This window comes from Mobula birostris, chromosome 5 (assembly GCF_030028105.1).
Source record: "Mobula birostris isolate sMobBir1 chromosome 5, sMobBir1.hap1, whole genome shotgun sequence".
Lineage (NCBI taxonomy): Eukaryota > Metazoa > Chordata > Chondrichthyes > Myliobatiformes > Myliobatidae > Mobula > Mobula birostris.
This window is the reverse complement of record NC_092374.1, coordinates 159,776,247-159,796,268: the sequence shown is the minus strand read 5'-3', so window position 1 is coordinate 159,796,268 and position 20,022 is coordinate 159,776,247. Positions and strand designations below refer to the sequence as shown.

Genomic DNA, 20,022 nt, shown 5'->3' with positions numbered 1-20,022 from the left:
AGTTAGGCTTGTTGAAAGAGCGAATGGATTTGTCTTGAGAACATTCTAGCAAGAGCGCAGGGAAAAAGAATGGGGACCCATTTTCTACAGAGAGGCCGGGATTGAAGAAGGAGAATGGAAATGGACACCAAACATAGTGAAATGCTCACAGAACCCATTTGGAAGGACAGGTACTGCTGTCGGAAAATCCTCATGCACACAAAGTTCTATTCAGAATGTTCAAAGGAACATCTAAACAAGCCTGATGCATTTTGGAAACAAGTCCTGTGGACTGATGAAGTTAAAATAGAACTTTTTGGCTGCAATGAGCAAAGGTATGTTTAGAGAAAAAAGGGTGCAGAATTTCATCTAAAAAACCCCTCTCTAACTGTTAAGCACAGGGGATGGATTGATCATGCTTTGGGCTTGTGTTGCAGCCGGTGGCACGGGGAACATTTACTGGTAGAGGGAAGAATGAATTCAATTAAATACCAGCAAATTCTGGAAGCAAACATCACACCATCTGTAAAAAAGCTGAAGATGAAAAGAGGGTGGCTTCTACAATAGGATAATGAACCTAAACACACCTCAAAATCCACAATGGACTACCGCAAGAGGCGCAAGCTGATGGTTTTGCCATGGCCCTCACAGTCCCCTGACCCAAACATCATTGAAAATCTGTGGATAGACTTCAAAAGAGCAGTGCATGCAAGACGGCCCAAGAATCTTACAGAACTAGAAGCCTTTTGCAAGGAAGAATGGGTGAAAATCCCCCAAACAAGAATTGAAAGACTCTTTGCTGGCTACAAAAAGCACTTACAAGCTATGATACTTGCCAAAGGGGGCGTTACTAAGTACTGCCATGCAGGGTGCGCAAGCATTTGCTTTGGGCCCTTTTCCTTTTTTGTTATTTTGAAACTGTAAAAGATGGAAATAAAAAAGTTTTCTTAAAATATTAAAGAAATGTGTCATCTTTAACTTTATGCCTTTTGGAAATCAGTTCATCTTTTACTCACTTAGCTATTCACAGTAACAGAAATTTTGACCAGGGGTGTCCAAAGTTGTCCATCGAAATCCAATGACAATGTCCACTCCTTTAACAGTGAGATCTTTGATGACTATACAGTTCTATCCTGGACCCGGGACAGGTATATGTGGTAGTGGGTAGTACTGGTGGCAACCATGGCTGCATTTCTCCTGGCTCTCTTCTGCTGTCTTCTAGTTGTTCTTTCCATTTCCAGAATACGAATCCCGTTCCTACACAGCTGTCGCCAAGTGGTATGGTTAGCAGCAACATCCTCCAGGTCCTCGGGTCTGATCTTGCACTTCCTTAAAGCATTCTTCATCTGATCCTTATAGCGCTTCTTTGGCCCCCCAGCTGAGCATCGACCATGATATAGCTGGCCGTATAACACTCTGCGGGGTAGCCGACATGGGGCATCCTTATCACGTGCCCCAGCCACTGCAGCTGACGCTGGATGATCATGGCCTCAATACTTCTGCAGTTGGTTTTTACAAGTATTTCAGTGTGAGGCACCCGCTCACGCCAGGTAATTCCCAGGATGCGCTGGAGGCAGCTCATGTGGAAGCGCTCCAAGGACTTGACGTGATGGCTGTAGGTTACCCAACCTTCACAGCTATAAAGGAGGGTGGTGACACAGACTGCTTGGTATACGGCGACCTTTGTGGAGGGACGAAGGCTCCTGTTCTGAAAGACTCTATGCCGAAGTCTCCCAAAGGCAGCAGATGCCTGTTTAATGTGGCTCTGGATGTTGTCGTCAATGCCGCTATCCTCAGAGAGAAAGCTCTCCAGATATTTGAAAGATGGCACCACTGACAACTTTTCATCACCAACAGTGAAGGCAGGTAGAGTGGTTGGGATACTGGTACTCCAATGGCAAACCACTTCTGTCTTGGTGGTATTGACAGTCAGCCCCATCCTGCTGTATGCTCTCACCACCACAGCAAGGACAGTCTGAAGATCCTCCGGAGTATGGGCCACAAGAGCACGGTCGTCTGCATATTGCAGCTCCAGGACTCGCTCTCTACGGAGTTTGGTGGTTGCATGGAGCCTCCTGATGTCAAAGTGGTTGCCATCTAATCTGATGTCCACTGCCACACCACTGTTGTCTTCAGTCTCGTTGTGGAGCAGCTTGGTAACACACAAGAGGAAGATGTTAAAGAGCACTGGCCCTAGCACACACACCCCTGCCTCACCCCTGTGCGTACAAGGAAGGGCTCGAAATCTTGTCCTCTTATGGTCACCCGAGCAATCATCCCATCGTGGAACTGGCAGAGGATGTTAACAAATTTATTGGGACAGCCAAACCTGAGGAAGACATCCCATAAGAGCTCTCTTTGCACAGTGTCGAATGCTTTGGAGAAGTCGACAAAGGCCATAAACAGGTCCTGATGTTGCTCCCGGCACTTTTCCTGAAGCTGCCGGGCTATGAAGATCATGTCAATCATGCTCCTGTTCTTCCTAAATCCACACTGCAATTCAGGCAGCATTGACTCGGTGATATTGCTGATGAGTTTCTGAAGCATCACCTTAGCCAGGACCTTTCCAGCAACAGAAAGGAATGATATGCCTCGACTATTGCCAGAGATGGCCTTGTCACCCTTGTTCTTATAAATGACACCGATGTTTGCACTTCTCTATAGCTGTGGGATGTTCTCTTCAGTCCAGGCCTTGGTGATGAACTGGTTAAGGGAATGGACAGCTGATAGAACATCCTGGAAGGTTGGTGGTAGACTGAGGTCGTGAATAGGAGGAAGTTCAGGCAGTTCGTCCAGGATGGTGGGGTCTTCGTCAGAGTCCTGATTAAGCAGGGTGTTAAGATGCTCAGCCCACCTCAGCAGAATTGTATTCTGATTCTTTAGAAGTGTAAGACCATCTGCTGCTTTCAGGGGAGTAACGCATCGATTTATTGGTGCAGGTGGTTTTGACAGCATTCTAAAAATTATGCACGTCATTATTATCGGCAAGGGACTGGATTTCATGTGCCTCCTTCAGTCCACCACTCATTTTGTGTGGGTGTGTGCACACACACACACACACACTCTCTCTTACTTTAAAATATTTTTATCAATACAATTTTGATCAGTCTTTACAGTGGAAGACATTAGCAACATACCTGATAGCCAGAGGTCTCAGGGAATAGAATTAGGTACAGTCAAGATTCCTAGAGAGAAAGTGCTTGGGAAGCTAAAAGGACTAAGAATAGATAAGTCTTCCAGACTGGATGAGGTGCACCCACGAGTTCTGAAGGAAGTGGCTTTGGAGATTGTGGAGGCATTGGAAATGATCTTCCAGGAATCAATAGACTCTGGCATGGTTCCGGAGGACTGGAAGGTCGCAAATGTAGTTCTGCTGTTTAAGAAAGGAGGGAGGCAGCAAAAAGAAAATTACAGACCTATTAGTCTGACATAGGTAGTTGGAAAGTTATTGGAGTCGATCCTCAAGGACGAGATAATGAAATACCTCGAGGTGCATGACAAGATAGGCCCAAACCAGCATAGTTTCATGCAGGGAAGATCCTGCCTCACCAACCTATTGGAATTTTTTTGAGGTAATCTCAAAAGAGATTGACAAGGGAGAGGCTGTGGATGTTGTGTATTTGGATTTTCAAAAGGTCTTCGATAAGGTGCCGCATAAGAGGCTGCTTAATAAGATGAGAGCCCATGGAATTACAGGAGAGATTTTGAAATGGGTGGAGCATTGGCTGATAGGCAGAAAGCAAAGGGTGGGAATAAAGGGATCCGATTCTGATTGGTTGCTGGTTACTGGTGGTGTTCCGCAGGGGTTGGTGTTGGGGCCGCTTCTTTTTACAATGTATATCGATGATTTAGATTATGGATTAAATGGTTTTGTGGCTAAGTTTGCGGATGACACCAAGATAAGTGGAGGAGCAGGAAGTGTTGAAGAAATGGAAAAGTTGCAGAGAGACTTGGTCAGTTTAGGAGAGTGGGCAAAGAAACGGCAGTTGATGTACAATGTTGAGAAATGTACGGTTGTACATTTTCGAAGAAGAAATAATCAGGCAGATTATTAGTTAGATGGGGAGAAAATTCAAATATTGGAAGTGCTAGGGGATTTGGACTTGGGGGTCCTCGTACAGGATACCCTAAAGGTTAACCACCAGGTTGGGTTGGCAGTAAGGAAAGCGAATGCTATGTTGGCATTCATTTTAAGAGGAATAGTGTATAAGAGTAAGGGGGTGTTGATGAGGCTCTATGGGGCACTGGTGAGACCTCACCTGGAATACTGTGTGCAGTTTTGGGCCTCCTATCTTAGAAGGGATGTACTGATGTTGGAGAGAGTTCAGAGAAGATTTATGAGGATGATTCCTGCAATGCAGGGGCTAACCTATGAGGAGTGTTTGTTGGCTCTTGGACTGTATTCATTAGAGTATGGAAGAATGAGAGGGGATCATAGAAACATTTCGAATGTTGAAAGGGTTGGACAGAGTAGATGTGGAAAGGCTGTTTCCCTTGGCGGGTGAGTCCAGGACAAGAGGCCATAGTCTTAGAATTGGTGGGTACCCATTTAAGACAGTGATGAGGAGAAATTTTTTTAGCCAGAGGGTCGTGGATTTACGGAATTCGTTGCCACATACAGCTGTGGAGGCCTGATCATTGGGGGTGTTTAAGGAGAAGATTGATAGGTATCTAATTAGTCAGGGTGTCAAGGGATATGGGGAAAAAGCCAGAAATTGGAACTAGTTGGGAGAATAGTTTAGCTCATGGTGGAGTGGCGGAGCAGACTCGATGGGCCAAGTGGCCTTCTTCTGCTCCTTTGTCTTGTGATCTTGATCTAAGTTTTTACTGGTGTGAGTTAAATTATAGCTTGTTGGCAAACAGTAAATTTGCATTGGTGTATCAATACTCATATAAGTAACAGTACTGCTTTCCCTTAAAGAACATACGAACTTCTATGTGTTGTGTTTACCCAAATCATATTTACTCTAACATGCTTATTTATTGGTAATGGTCTTCTCATCATTATCTTCCATGCATTTCAGAGCTACGTTGCTGTTAGGTTGAATTCAAGATGATAGCTAACTCATTATTAACCTACAGTGAGAGAGTAACACAAGTAAAATAAAAAAAATACACCATTCCTAGTGTTGAAAAGAATTTGTTTTGTGAGTTGAGTGACAGAATGAATACCCAGGATGAGGCAAGGAATGAGTCCCTGTCATGGAGCAGAAGGACAGAGGCACAAATAAGATGAAAAGCCTCAGTCTTCGGTTTCAGGCCGAAGTGTGAAGGGAAAGATTTAAAAGGGAACTACAATTTTTTGAAATAGAGAATGGGGTGTATATGGAGCAAGCTGGCAGAGGAACTGAAGAGATGGATACAATTATAATATTTAAAAGACATTTTGACACATACAGGATAAGAAAGGTTTGGGGATATGGACCAAGCAAAGATAAATAGGATTCACAGAGTTGGATAACTTGTTCAGCATGAGCGATTTGGGCTGAAGGGCCTGTTTCCGTATCCTAAAACTTTATGTCTAATACTGAACTATGATAACATGACTCTATGCCCAAATCTGTTTTTCTTATTTGGGAGCTGAATGTGAGCAGTCCCTTTGAAACTGCTGGTCATAGCAAGCGAGCTTTTGGACCTGTTAACCAGAGATGCATTTTACAGTTATTAATCTCTTTTTAGAGAGTTCAGGCTTTTTGAAAATTTTGCAGCGAAACATTGCTTTGAACCATCCAAGTTCAGTCCAGACTACCCACCCTCTATCTACACATCCACAAATGCACTTCTCCTTCCATGTTTCTTTGTGACGTAGATAGAAGATTTGGAGGAACGATTGAACGATTCTCTTCACCAGAAACAATTACTACAAGTCCGTTTGGAAAATCAACTGAAAGTTCAGCAGGATGATGCCAGGTGAGTTTGCTGTGCTTCAACATTTAGCATCCTTATACCCAGTTATGCAAATATTAACCTTTGGTTTTCATTAGATTTAAGTTTCCTATACTCACATGTTCAGTGAAAGGCTTGTCTTTTACACTGTTCGTACAGATGAATTCATTACAATGGTTCACTACTGTGATGGATATTTACTTTCCAGGACCCGAGAAGCTTATTGCTTTCTAGCACAGCAACATGACTGTCCAAAGGGTCAGAGTTGCTTGCGACAAAGATAAATTTCCAACCAATGCTCCTTTTGGTACTTGTTGTAAATAAGAAAACTGAGGTCTTGTAATCGGCACAAGACAATGGGGTTATGTAAATTGGCCTACATCAAACCAGACAACGCCTGCTAAGTTATTTACACCATAGTGACCAAGTTCAAAGAAGTTTGCAGACCAGACTGATTTTGTCACTTAGCACATTTAACATGGTCATCGTAATAGCTGATCAACCAATAGATGGGATGGTTGTGTACTCAGAAAGTTAGCTCTCACAGCATTAATTCTGGCTGTCTGGGACCTCTGTCCCCAGTAGTTTTTGGACTATTTATGTGAATTACATTGTCCAGGCAAAGTTGTCTGGAAAAGCATCACATGCAAAATAATGTCAACTTGTAGCAGAACAGTATAAATGTTAGAAGACATTGGGGATTGTTAGGAATGACGAGGAGAGTGACAGAAATACTGGGTAACAGAAAGAAAAAACTATTGGACACTAGTTGGTATGTTTTTTTAGTTAATAAGAATTGTTTGGAAATCCTTTGTAAATGCTCTGTAATTTGGAAATCTTTTATAAATCAGAAATGCTTTGTGTGTTAAATGTCTGTGAATTATTCATTGAAATTTAAATGTGTAATTAAAAATAAAATAAACTGTTGCAACTATTTTGTTAACTTGAACTATCTCCAACTAGTAGATATTGGCAGCTAGACCTCGCCGCAGAAACTAGTCTTTAAAGAGTATATTGATGTAGTGTAACCTCTCTATAGTGAAGGTACATGTGGATACCTAAATTGGATAGGGCTTAAAATCTCCTTTTGTGTTCAGGGCTTTGCAGACAGTAAAGCCAATACCATCGCTGTACAAGGTAATTCAGTTACAGAATGCAAAATAGTGTACAGAGAGTGTGCACTGCAAGTAGACAAGAAGTTGCAAGGTCTTAACAAGGTAGATTGTGCTAGGGAACCATTTAATTGTCCTATAACTGCTGGATAGCTGTCCTTGAGCTGGGTGGTCCATGCTTTCAGGCTCTTACATCTTCTGCTGGACTGGAGTGGGGAGGAGAGACAATGTCCGGATGGATGGGGTCTTTGATTTTGCCAGCTTCTTTACTGAGGCAGCAAGAAGTACAGACAGAATTCTTGGCGGTGTCTACAAGACTCTTGCAGTCACAGATAGAGTAGTTGCCAAGCCGTGATGCACCTGGAAAGGATGTCTTCTACGGTGCATTGATAAAAATTGCTAAGGATTGATCGGCACTTGCAAAAATTCTTTAGCCTCCTGAAGAATTAGAGGCATTGGTGAGCTTTCTTGGCCACATGGCTGGACAACGACAATTTATTGGTGCTGCTCACTCTTGGGAGAGTGAAGCTCTCAACCTTAGCACTGTTGATGTAGACAGGAGAATGTGCAATGCCTCCCTTCATGAAATGAATGACTATCTCTTTTTTGCAACTCAGACAAAATATCTGTGGGGTAATAAAGCAGTGTTTCAATATATAATGAAATGTTGAGAAATCTTTGCTCTTGTGAACTAATCTAAATAAGGACACATTTAGTGCACTTCAAACTAATCAGCTAAGCTGGAAGAACAGAAATCAGAATTTGCAAGAAATATGCAAGTTTGGGATCTCTGTTTGATAATGAAATCACTTTTGTTCCATCCCTGTCAATGTTAGGTACGTATTTACTCAAACAAAATGCATGCTTTTTTTTAGAATGGTAAGCAAAGTCTGTGCTAATAGATGATTTTGGTTTATGGAGCAGAAGACGCCAAGATCTAAGAAAGCAAGAAATGGAGACTATTTTAGAAAGGCAGAAACAACTTGAACAGACAAATCAGCAGCTGCAGGAACGAGCAGGTGACATTCGCCGCAGTTTACGAGATTTGGATCTGACTGAAGATCAGTACTTGGAGTTAAAAGCTAGACCTGAAGATCAGCTTTCCATCCCAGAATATGTATCTGTAAGTACAAGCAAAATGTATGTCACTGTAATTTCCTCATTTGACACAAAGAAGTATTGCAGAAAATATTTAATTGCCTTACACTGCAGTCATGTATAATTTCTATGAATGTAGTTGTGCAAATGGATTGAAGTTATGTGGAGGAAAAAAATTAAAGATGCAAATTTGGTTGGTTAGAATTGATATTTGTATTGATTATATTGAAACTGGAGAATGTAAAATAGGGCTGTCTGAGAACTAAATATGTTAAATGGTGGACTGAGAAGACCTATGCAACTATCCCAACTGCAGTGGAGACAAAATATCTCACCTTGTTTAAGAATATCCAGATATTGGAAAGTAGTGGGATTTGCCAGCTTAATATTATTTTTGGTGTAAGTTGTCTCCAACGTTGTAAATTTTCATGATTCAGTCTCTTGCTGACTGGTCTTCATAAGATGCAAGAGCAAATTTAGAACATTTGACCCATTGAGTCTCCTCTGCTTTTCAGTCATGGCTGATTTTTGTTTTCAATCCCGTTCTCCTGCCTTCTCTCCATAATCTTTACCAATCAATAACCTATCAATCTCTGCTTTAAATACACCCTCTGTAGTAGCAAATTCGAGATTCACCGCTCTCTGGCTAAAGAAATTCCTCCTCATCTCAGTTTAAGGAGACATCCTTTTATTCTGAGGCTATTCCTTCGCGCCCTAGATTCTCGTGCTAATGGAAGATCCTTTCCACGTCCACTCTGTCCAAGTCTTTCAGTATTAATAGGTTTTAATGAGATCTCCCGTCGTGCTACTGAACTCCCTTCAATTATAGATCCAGAACCATCAAACCCTCTTCATACGTTAAACCTTTCATTTCTGGGATCATTCTGAGTTCCCTCTAGATCCTCTTAAGGGCCAACACATCTTTGTGTTTAAAGACAAATGTAGGTCCCCTGCAGACAGAAACAGGTGAATTGATTATGGGGAGCAAGGACATGGCAGACCAATTGAATAATTACTTTGGTTCTGTCTTCACTAAAGAGGACATAAATAATCTTGCAGAAATAGGGGACAGAGGGTCCAGTGAGATGGAGGAACTGAGCGAAATACATGTTAGTAGGCAAGTGGTGTTAGGTGAATTGAAGGGATTGAAGGCAGATAAATCCCCAGGGCCAGATGGTCTGCATCCCAGGGTGCTTAAGGAAGTAGCCCAAGAAATAGTGGATGCATTAGTGATAATTTTTCAAAACTCGTTAGATTCTGGACTAGTTCCTGAGGATTGGAGGGTGGCTAATGTAACTCCACTTTTTAAAAAAGGAGGGAGAGAGAAACCGGGGAATTATAGACCGGTTAGCCTAACGTCGGTGGTGAGGAAACTGCTGGAGTCAGTTATCAAGGATGTGATAACAGCACATTTGGAAAGCGGTGAAATGATCGGACAAAGTCAGCATGGATTTGTGAAAGGAAAATCATGTCTGACGAATCTCATAGAATTTTTTGAGGATGTAACTAGTAGAGTGGATAGGGGAGAACCAGTGGATGTGGTATATTTGGATTTTCAGAAGGCTTTTGACAAGGTCCCACACAGGAGATTAGTGTGCAAACTTAAAGCACACGGTATTGGGGGTAAGGTATTGGTGTGGGTGGAGAGTTGGTTAGCAGACAGGAAGCAAAGAGTGGGAATAAACAGGACCTTTTCAGAATGGCAGGTGGTGACTAGTGGGGTACCGCAAGGCTCAGTGCTGGGACCCCAGTTGTTTACAATATATATTAATGACTTGGATGAGGGAATTAAATGCAGCATCTCCAAGTTTGCGGATGACACGAAGCTGGGTGGCAGTGTTAGCTGTGAGGAGGATGCTAAGAGGATGCAGGGTGACTTGGATAGGTTGGGTGAGTGGGCAAATTCATGGCAGATGCAATTTAATGTGGATAAATGTGAAGTTATCCACTTTGGTGGCAAAAATAGGAAAACAGATTATTATCTGAATGGTGGCCGATTAGGAAAAGGGGAGGTGTAACGAGACCTGGGTGTCATTATACACCAGTCATTGAAAGTGGGCATGGAGGTGCAGCAGGCGGTGAAAAAGGCGAATGGTATGCTGGCATTTATAGCGAGAGGATTTGAGTACAGGAGCAGGGAGGTACTACTGCAGTTGTACAAGGCCTTGGTGAGACCACACCTGGAGTATTGTGTGCAGTTTTGGTCTCCTAATCTGAGGAAAGACATCCTTGCCATAGAGGGAGTACAAAGAAGGTTCACCAGATTGATTCCTGGGATGGCAGGACTTTCATATGAAGAAAGACTGGATGAACTGGGCTTGTACTCGTTGGAATTTAGAAGATTGAGGGGGGATCTGATTGAAACGTATAAGATCCTAAAGGGATTGGACAGGCTAGATGCAGGAAGATTGTTCCCGATGTTGGGGAAGTCCAGAACGAGGGGCCACAGTTTGAGGATAGAGGGGAAGCCTTTTAGGACTGAGATTAGAAAAAACTTCTTCACACAGAGAGTGGTGAATCTGTGGAATTCTCTGCCACAGGAAACAGTTGAGGCCAGTTCATTGGCTATATTTAAGTGGGAGTTAGATATAGCTCTTGTGGCTATGGGGGTCAGGGGGTATCGAGGGAAGGCTGGGGCGGGGTTCTGAGTTGGATGATCAGCCATGATCATAATAAATGGCGGTGCAGGCTTGAAGGGCCGAATGGCCTACTCCTGCACCTAGTTTCTATGTTTCTATGTTTCCTTAGATCTGATGTCTAAAATTGCTCACAGTATTCTAAATGCATTTTGACCAACATCTTATAAAGACTCAGTAATACATTCTTGGTTTTCTGTTCTAGTCCTCTGGAGATGAATGCTAGCTTTGCACTTAACATCTGTACTACCAATTCAACTTGCAAGTTAACCTTAAGGGGATCCTGAACTAGGCATACCAAATTCTTTTGCATCTCTGAATCTACCCCCCATTTAAAAACATAGTCTACACTTTATTCTTCCTACCAAAGTGCATAACCCCATACTTCCCTATGCTGTACTTCTTTGCCTACTCTCCCAACCTGTCTAAATCTTTCTGCCGACTCCCTGACTTAGTGACACTATTTGTCCCTCTATCTACTGGACTGTACAAAGGTCTTAGGAACCCTAGATTTTTTAAATATGGTATGATTTCAGATGGTATGGCCTCCACAGCGCCCTGATCTCAACATCATCGAGGTTGTCTGGATTACCTGGAGAGACAGAAGGAAGCGAGACAGCCAAAGTCTGTAGAAGAACTTTGTCAAGTTCTCCAAGACATTTGGAGCAATGTACCAGCCGATTTTCTTACATAACTGCACTACAGTGTGCCTAAGATAATTGAAGTAGTTTTAAAGGCAAAGGGTAGTCACACCAAATATCGATTTGATTCTTTTTTTTTTACTGATTACTGCTCTTTACAGTAATTTTTTTTGATATTTAGAAAGTTTTAATTTCATGATTTCTGAAAGCATTACAGATTTTTTTTTTACATGTGCTGAAGACTTTTCCACAGTACTGTATCTGGTATCATCTGCAATGGTGGCCACAATCCTATCAATTCCTTCACCCAGACCATTGATGTATTAAGTGAAAAGTTGCAGTCCCAATACTGACTCCCTCAGAACTCCAGTAGTAACTAGCATCCGTCCTGAAAAGGACCCCTTTATCCCCACTTTCTGCCTATTAGCCAATCTTCTATCCATGCTAGTGTCCTGCTTTAACACCACGGGCTCTTGTTGTCTTCGTAAGCATAAGGACATCCAAGCTCTGCTACCTATATTCTAATTCCTATTACCTACTGCCCTTGGGTTTACTAACATATATGCTGGGTCCTAGTTAAGCAGAGCCTTGATTTTAAAACTATCACCCTCGTTTCCAAATCCCTCTATGGTTTTACACCTCCCAATCTCTCAGTGTCTTTCAGTTTTGTAACTGTTCAACATATCTGTGCTGCTCTAATTTTGGTAGCTTTTTTTATCCATGATTTTAATTGACCCATCATTGGGCCAAGACTTCAGCTGCTAAATCCCGAAGACTGGGAAATCTCTTCATAAATGTATGTACCTTTATTTCCCCTTTCAAACTGTTTTTAAAACTCGCTTGTCTGCCAAGGTTTTCACCATCTCTGCCAATATATCAACAACAATTTTTGTTTGATAAAACTCATGAAGTGACTTGAGTTACTATATCTACATTGTAGGTACTATTTAAATGTACATTGCAGGATGCTGTTCATCGACTGTAGCTCAGCATTTAATACCATCAATCCCACAATCCTATTGAGAAGTTGCAGAAGCTGAGCCTCTGTACCTCCCTGTGCAATTGGATCCTCAACTTCCTAACCGGAAGACCACGATCTGTGCGGATTGGTGGTAATACCTCCTCGCTGACGATCAACGCTGGCGCACCTCAGGGGTGTGGACTTAGTCCACTGCTCTACTCTCTCTATACCCATAACTGTGTGGATAGGCATAGCTTAAATACCATCTATAAATCTGCTGACGATACAACCATTGTGGGTAGAATCTCAGGTGGTGACAGGAGGGTGTACAGGAGTGAGATATGCCAACTAGTGGAGTGGTGCCGCAGTAACAACCTGGCACTCAATGTCAGTAAGAGGAAAGAGCTGCTTGTGGACTTCCGGAATTATAAGATGAAGGAACACATACCAATCCTCATAGAGGGATCAGAAGTGGAGAGAGTGAGCAGTTTCAAGTTCCTGGGTGTTAAGATCTCTGAGGATCTAACCTGGTCCCAACATATTGATGCAGATGTAATGAAGGCAAGACAGCAGCTTTACTTTATTAGGAGTTTGAAGAGATTTGGTATGTCAACAAATACACTCAAAACTTATGTGGATGTACCTTGGAGAGCATTCTGACAGACTGCATCACTGTGTGGTATGGGGGGAGTGGGGGGTGCTACTGCACGGGACTGTAAGAAGCTGCAGAGGGTTGTGAAGTTAGCTTGCTCCATCTTGAGTATTAGCCTACAAAGTATCCAGCATATCTCCAAGGAGCGGTGTCTCAGGAAGGCAGCGTCCATTATTAAGGACCTCCAGCACCCAGAGTATGCCCTTTTCTCGCTGTTACCATCAGGTAGGAAGTACAGAAGCCTGAAGGCACACACTCGGCAATTCAGGAACAGCTTTTTCCCCTCTGCCATCCGATTCCTAAATGGACATTGAACCCTTGGACTCTACCTCACTTTTTTTAATATATAGTTTTTCTGTTTTTTGCACGATTTTTAATCTATTCAATATATATATACTGTAACGTATACGGAATAAGACATTTATTTTTCTTCTATATTATATATTGCATTGAACTGCTGCTAAGTTAACAAATTTCATGTCACATGCCGGTGATGATAAACCTGATTCTGATTATAAATTGTTATTGCTTATGTACAAAAATGTAAAAATCATTACAAACGAATTACCAATGGAAAGAACAGGATAGTGGGAAGTCCGATCAGCTGGTTGTACTTCTGCTGGCATATAGGCAGAGGCTAAAGACCACAGCACCACTACTGAGGACAAAGAAGGTATGGTCAAGGGAGGCAGAGGAATGCTAACAAGACTGCTTTGACTCAGTGGACTGGACAATATTCAGGAATTCATCTTCAAATCTGAATGAATATGCCATAGTGGTCACCAACTTCATCAAGACCCATGTGGATGAGTGTGAGCCTTCTGGAGCATACCGGATATACCCAAACCAAAAGCCTTGGATGAACCAGGAGATTCGTAGTCTGTTGAGGGCTAGGTCTGTGGCATTCAAGACTGGTGATTCCCAACTATACAAGAAGTCCAGGTATGATCCTAGGAAGGCTAATTTAAGAGTGAAAAATCAACTCTGTTTAAAGTTAGAGATGGAATTGGATGCACGTCAGCTTTGGCAGGGTTCACAGGCCATTATTTCTTTTAAAATGAAACCTAACTACATGCCTGACTGTGATTCTTCACTCCCAGATGAGCTCAACACCTTTTATACACGGTTGGGAAGGGAGAAGCTACACTTGTGCAAATCCCTGCAGCATCTGTTGACTGTGTGATCTCTATCTTGGAAGGCAACATGAGAACATCTTTCAAAAAGGTGAAAGCTCACAAGGAATCAGTCCCTGAAGGTGTACCTAGTATGGCACTGAAAACCTGTGCCAACCATCTGGTGGAAATGTTCAAGGACACCTGAATCTCTCACTGCTGCAGTTGGAGGTTCCCATCTGCTGCAAAAGGGTGACAATCATACCAGTGCACAATGAGAACTGCCTCAATGATAATCTCCTAGTTGCACTCACATCTGCTGTGATGAAGTACTTTGGGACGTTGTCATGACCAGAGTCAACTCCTGCCTAAGCAAGGACCTGGACCCATTGCAATTTGCCTATCACCACAATAGGTCTACATTCAGATACAATCTCACTGTTTTCCTGCTACTGCCTGTTTGACCTTGGATATCTTGGACAATAACAATGTCTACGTCAGGCTTCTATTTATTGTTTACAGCTCAGTATTCAACACAATTATATCTTCAGTTCTAATCAAGAAACTCCAAAACCTGGGCCTCTGGACCTCCCTCTGCAATTGGATCCTCATGGGAAGATCACAGTCAGTGCAGATCTGAAGTAACACGTACTCCTTGCTGACAATCAACGATGACACACCTCAAGGATGTGCGCTTAGCCTACTGCTGGGCTCTCTCTACACATACAACTATGAGGCTAGGCACAGCTCAAACAGTTCTATAAATTTGGTAATGACACAACTATTTGATAGAGTTTCAGATGGTGACGAGGAAGCATACAGAAGCAAGATAGATCAACGACCTTGCACTCAACATCGATAAGACCAAGGAATTGATTGTGGACTTCAGGAAAGGGAAGTCTGGGAACATACACACCAATCCTCTTCAAGGGATCAGTAGTGGAAAGGGTGAGCAGTTTCAAATTCCTGGGTGTCAACATCTCTGAAGATCTATTCTGGGCCCAACATATTGTTGCAATTGCAAAGAAGCCACAATAGTGGGTATTTCTACAAATTTCTACATATGTACCGTGGAGAGCATTCTAACTGGTTGCATCACCGCCTGGTATTAAGGAGCTACTGTACAGGATTGGAAAAAGCTGTAGACAGTTGTAAACTCAACCTGCTCCAGCATAGGCACTAGTTTCCCCAGCATCAAGGACATTTTCAATGAGCAATGCCTCATCAAAGAGGAGGCACCCAGGGTATGTCCTCTTCTCATTGCTACCATCAACAAACAGATACAGGAGCCTCAAGACATGTACAATATTTCAGGAACAGCTTCTTCTCCACCATCATATTTCTGAATGGACACTAGCTCATTATTTTTTTTTGCTCTCTCTTTGCACAATTTATTTAATCTATTTTTTTATTTATATTTATTGTAATTTATAGCATTTTTATTATGATGTATTGCACTGTAAAGCTTCTGTGAAACAAAAATTTCATGACACGAGCCAGTGGTATTAAACCTGATTCTGACTGAAAAGAGCAGAAGAGAATGGTTGCTTTTTAGTTTGCAAATCAGTAAAAGGCTGATCATTTAAAGGGTATTTATAGCTTGCAAAATTATAATAAGCCCTTAAAGGTATATTAGGCCTATCACTGGTAAATAAATTTAATGCAAGTGGTAAATAATTGCATTGATTATTTCCAATTACATATAGACCTTCATGCTCAATAATTCACAGCAACAATCCTACTTACTTTCATTTTTTGCTCCTCTGGATCAGCTATGATGTATTTTCCTCACCAGATGGCGCCATTGTACTTACCAGAAAGTTCCCAAGAAACCCTACAACCTGGTTGCTTCATGTGTATATAGTAGAATTTTTAAAAAAATAAATGTTTGATTGCAGTTAATTTGTACTCTATGCTTTTCCAAAAGTAAATAAATTTCCTCTCTGTTTGCAATACACGTAAGCTAGTAAGCTGCCAGGCAAGGGAAAAGATTTTAATTGATATCAAATGGGTGCTATTATATTGCTTACACAAAATACTTCTCTGCATTCAAGGAGTATGCCTTGTGTACCAAACCTGGCTTTAATTATGAAGTTAAAACTATTTATAGCTTTCTTCAGACGTGCCTGACCCAACCCTTTCACATGGTTTTTGCTGGAAATCAAGTAAAAAGCTAATGCCCCACCTCCCCCTTGTACCCCATCTGTTATTTATTTATATACACACATTCTTTCTCTCACTCTCCTTTTTCTCCCTCTGTCCCTCTCACTATACCCCTTGCCCATCCTCTGGGTCCCCCCCCCCTTTTTGTCCTTCTCCCTGGGCCTCCTGTCCCATGATCCTCTCATATCCCTTTTGCCAATCAACTGTCCAGCTCTTGGCTCCATCCCTCCCCCTCCTGTCTTCTCCTATCATTTTGGATTTCCCCCTCCCCCTCCCACTTTCAAATCTCTTACTAGCTCTTCCTTCAGTTAGTCCTGACGAAGGGTCTCGGCCAGAAACGTCGACTGTACCTCTTCCTAGAGATGCTGCCTGGCCTGCTGCGTTCACCAGTAACTTTGTTGTGTGTTACTTAAAAATACTTGCCTTGTTGCACACACATTGCTATTGATCAGACAAAGCTCATATGTGTATTGGCTTGGGTAAAGTACTAAGATGGCACAGTGCAGCCTATTCTGCCTAATGCTGATAGTTTTGGCAATGTATGTATCTGACCCATAGCAGGCCCCTGTCCCAAGATGCACCGTAGAAAGCATTCTTCTAGGATGCATCACAACCTGGTATGGAAGTTGTCCTGTCCAAGACTGGAAGAAGCTGCAGAAGATTGTGAACACAGCCCAGCACATCACACAAACCAATCTTCCGTCCTTGGACTCACTTTACACTGCACGCTGTTGGAGCAGTGCTGCCAGGATAATCAAGGACACGACCCACCTAGCCAACACGATTTTCGTCCCTCTACCCTCGGGGAGAAGGCACAGGAGCTTGGAGACTCGTACGGCCAGATTGGGGAACAGCTTCTTTCCAACTGTGATAAGACTGCTGAACGGATCCTGACCCGGATCTGGGCCATACCCTCCAAATATCTGGACCTGCCTCTCGTTTTTTTTGCACTACCTTACTTTCCCTTTTCTATTTTCTATTTATGATTTATAATTTAAATTTTTAATATTTACTATCGATTTGTACTCCAGGGAGTGCGAAGCGCAGAATCAAATATCGCTGTGATGATGTACGGTCTAGTATCAATTGTTTGGTGACAATAAAGCAAAGTAAAGGTTGAGTAGCTGCAGTGCAGTCAAAGCTGCTTTAGTGCTATTTTTAGGAATTTTGCTTGGGCTATTCCTAAAAGTCCAAAGCATTCATATTTTCCGTGTGGTCCTATTTAAGTGATCATTCTTACCCAACCTCATCATACTGCTCCATCACCCCCTCCTCCCTTCACAGTACTACTGGTGAGTTCAGGCTCAATAATGGCAAGCAAATCACTTGCAGTTAACTTTCTTCCCACACATCAACACGTCCACTGTTCTCCAAAGAGAGGTGCCCTTGGCCTTCAAAGCTAACAATTCTGGAATTCCCTCCTTCAATCTTTGTCTGTAGTTTCTCTTTCCCTCTTGTAGTCATTCTTTAAACCTTTGACCAAGTGTTTGTTCATCTGTCCTAATACCTCCTCTTGTGCCTCATCACTACATTTTGCTTGCTGCATCCCTGAAGTGAATGGGTTTGGTTGCTTTGTTTCTTCAAAGGCCATGTATTAATACTTGTCATGTTACCGTCAGATTAGGAAAAAGACATAGGAGCTGAAATACATCTGTCATAGTGTGTGCCAATTTTGTAATATATAATATTTACGTATTGAACTTTGCTTCCAAATTTCTGCTACATTGGCATCAGTGGAATAAATTTTAATAAAATGAGTTCAATTTGCAAACTACTGCATTTCATATTTAACATATGCAACAAAATTAGTTTCTACTCTATAGTTTCCTTTTCTAATTTTGTAAATAGTAGCAAAAAAACAAAGTACCAGAGGAACTCATGAAGCAGGGCCACAATCGGAAATATTGACTATCCCTGTGCCTCCATAGATGCTGCCATGACCCACTGAATTCCGCCAGCACTTTGTTTTCACTCCAGATTACAGCATCTGCAGTTTCTTGGCTACATTTGTAAAGTGTGGCATTTAAGCCAAATAGAAACTCAGATTTATTATTTGTTAATAGATGAGATTCTATGAATTAGTCCGACCCTTGCGAGAAGAGATTGAAGAGCTTCGACAGAAGAAAGCTAGCCTTTGGGAAGAGAGCAACTGTCAGAAAAACCAGCTAAATAGCTTAATGGAGGTTGGTAATTCTTGCTATCTTTAAAATAAATTAAAGGATTTTGGGCTGGATTGACATTCTTCATGTCCTCGTGTTTCTAGCTGCTCTGTCATGTCAAGTGGATTTATTCAAAAGAATGTTTTGAATAAAATGCAAGTTTCTTTCTTAATTGCATGACTTAGTCCTGTTTACCTCACTGCCTTTTTGAGCAATATTTTGCATCTTTCACAACCTTTTTAATTGTTTAGTGACGTGCTAATGTCACAACTTTACTTCTTTAAACGTTATTTTCTCACATTTCAATCTGCATTTCTTTTCAGGGCACCTTTTGTTCTGCTTTGTATTCTCTTGTTCCAAACGTAATGCTTTTTTACCATCAGGTACACCAATAGTAGTTGGTCTCTCAATTGATATTATTTTTACAATGACATGGACGATGTTCAGAATGTAGTTGTAAGACTGCTGTTAGTTTTAAAATATTTTGAATGAAATGTTAATAGAGTACTGGGTTATATGCTGAGGTTATTTATATTCAATAATGTTAATCATTGTTGCTGTTTTTATTATAAATTTAAAATTATAAAGATCTAATTGCTTTCAGGCAAAATTATTAATTTTAACAACCAAAGACCGTGAAACTTTTGGTTTAATATTTACCTGTCAGCTCAGATTTTTCCTGCAAATTAAGTATTTTCTATTTTAATAATCTTGCAGGCATATATGGGCACAAGTTGCTTGTTAACTTCACCAGAGCATAGAATTTTAAGTATGTAGGATCCAAAAGGTTGCGCCGAATTTTCTTTTTGTTAACCTTTTCTGAACAACCAAAGGAGTTTTGGCAATGGTTGACATAGATTGTTTATCAAAGAACAATTGTAGCAATATTTTAGAATATGGATTGCTATTATAATAGTTCTTTTTGTATTTATTAGAGTTCCACAAAATACCACTCACTTGCCTGAAACTTTAGTAAAGTGAGGTGTGGGCCTCCATCATCAGAGTTGACCATGGATATTGTGTCCTAGCTCTCCAGATACGCAAGCCTGAGCAGTGCAGTTATGGAGAGCTAGTTGTTGCCCATGTAGCAAGCTCCCCTCTTCACCCGTCTGATGAACCCAAAGGAATGGCAGAGACAGATACAGTTTGGTACCAGCAAGGTCGCAGGAGTTGCCAGTCGGCATTGAACTCAATGTAGGACTGCCTTAGGGACTCCAGCTTCGGATTTTTCTCTCGGGGGTTACTTCCAAAATCTTCCCCATGAGTGGGTATAGTTGCAAGGCAACAGAGGTTTGAGGTCAGAGTTTTTACTTAGTAAGGTAAATGGGTAAAATCAATTCTGTTTTTCATAGTTCTTTCATTTTCTTGAGGGCAGTTACTCAGGCAATCCAAAGCTATGGATTTAAGGATATTTGAACATCTTATTCATTTTTTTGGTTTGGGGGTGTCACTGAAAAGGCCAGAATTACCTATCATTCCTAGCTGATCACTTGAGACGAAGCTGTGTTTCTGGTGCATGCAGTCCCACATGCTGTTGGTTACGCAGCTCATGGTTTAAACCCAACAACAATGAAGGGACAAAATATATTTCTGCTGATGAGTTTGTGTAATTTGAAAGGAAAC

At 41.6% G+C, this 20,022-nt stretch overlaps 1 protein-coding gene across 3 annotated transcripts in view; it reads left to right on the top strand.

Annotated features, from left to right (window-relative positions):
• The window catches only part of pibf1 (progesterone immunomodulatory binding factor 1), a 168,527-nt gene that overhangs the window by 14,842 nt on the left and 133,663 nt on the right, over positions 1-20,022 (top strand). For all 3 annotated transcript variants that reach the window (XM_072258795.1, XM_072258796.1, XM_072258798.1), the window contains exons 3-5: positions 5,789-5,889; positions 7,902-8,100; positions 18,304-18,423. In XM_072258795.1, coding sequence (XP_072114896.1) covers positions 5,789-5,889; positions 7,902-8,100; positions 18,304-18,423 — 420 coding nt within the window. The remainder of the gene's footprint in view (positions 1-5,788; positions 5,890-7,901; positions 8,101-18,303; positions 18,424-20,022) is intronic.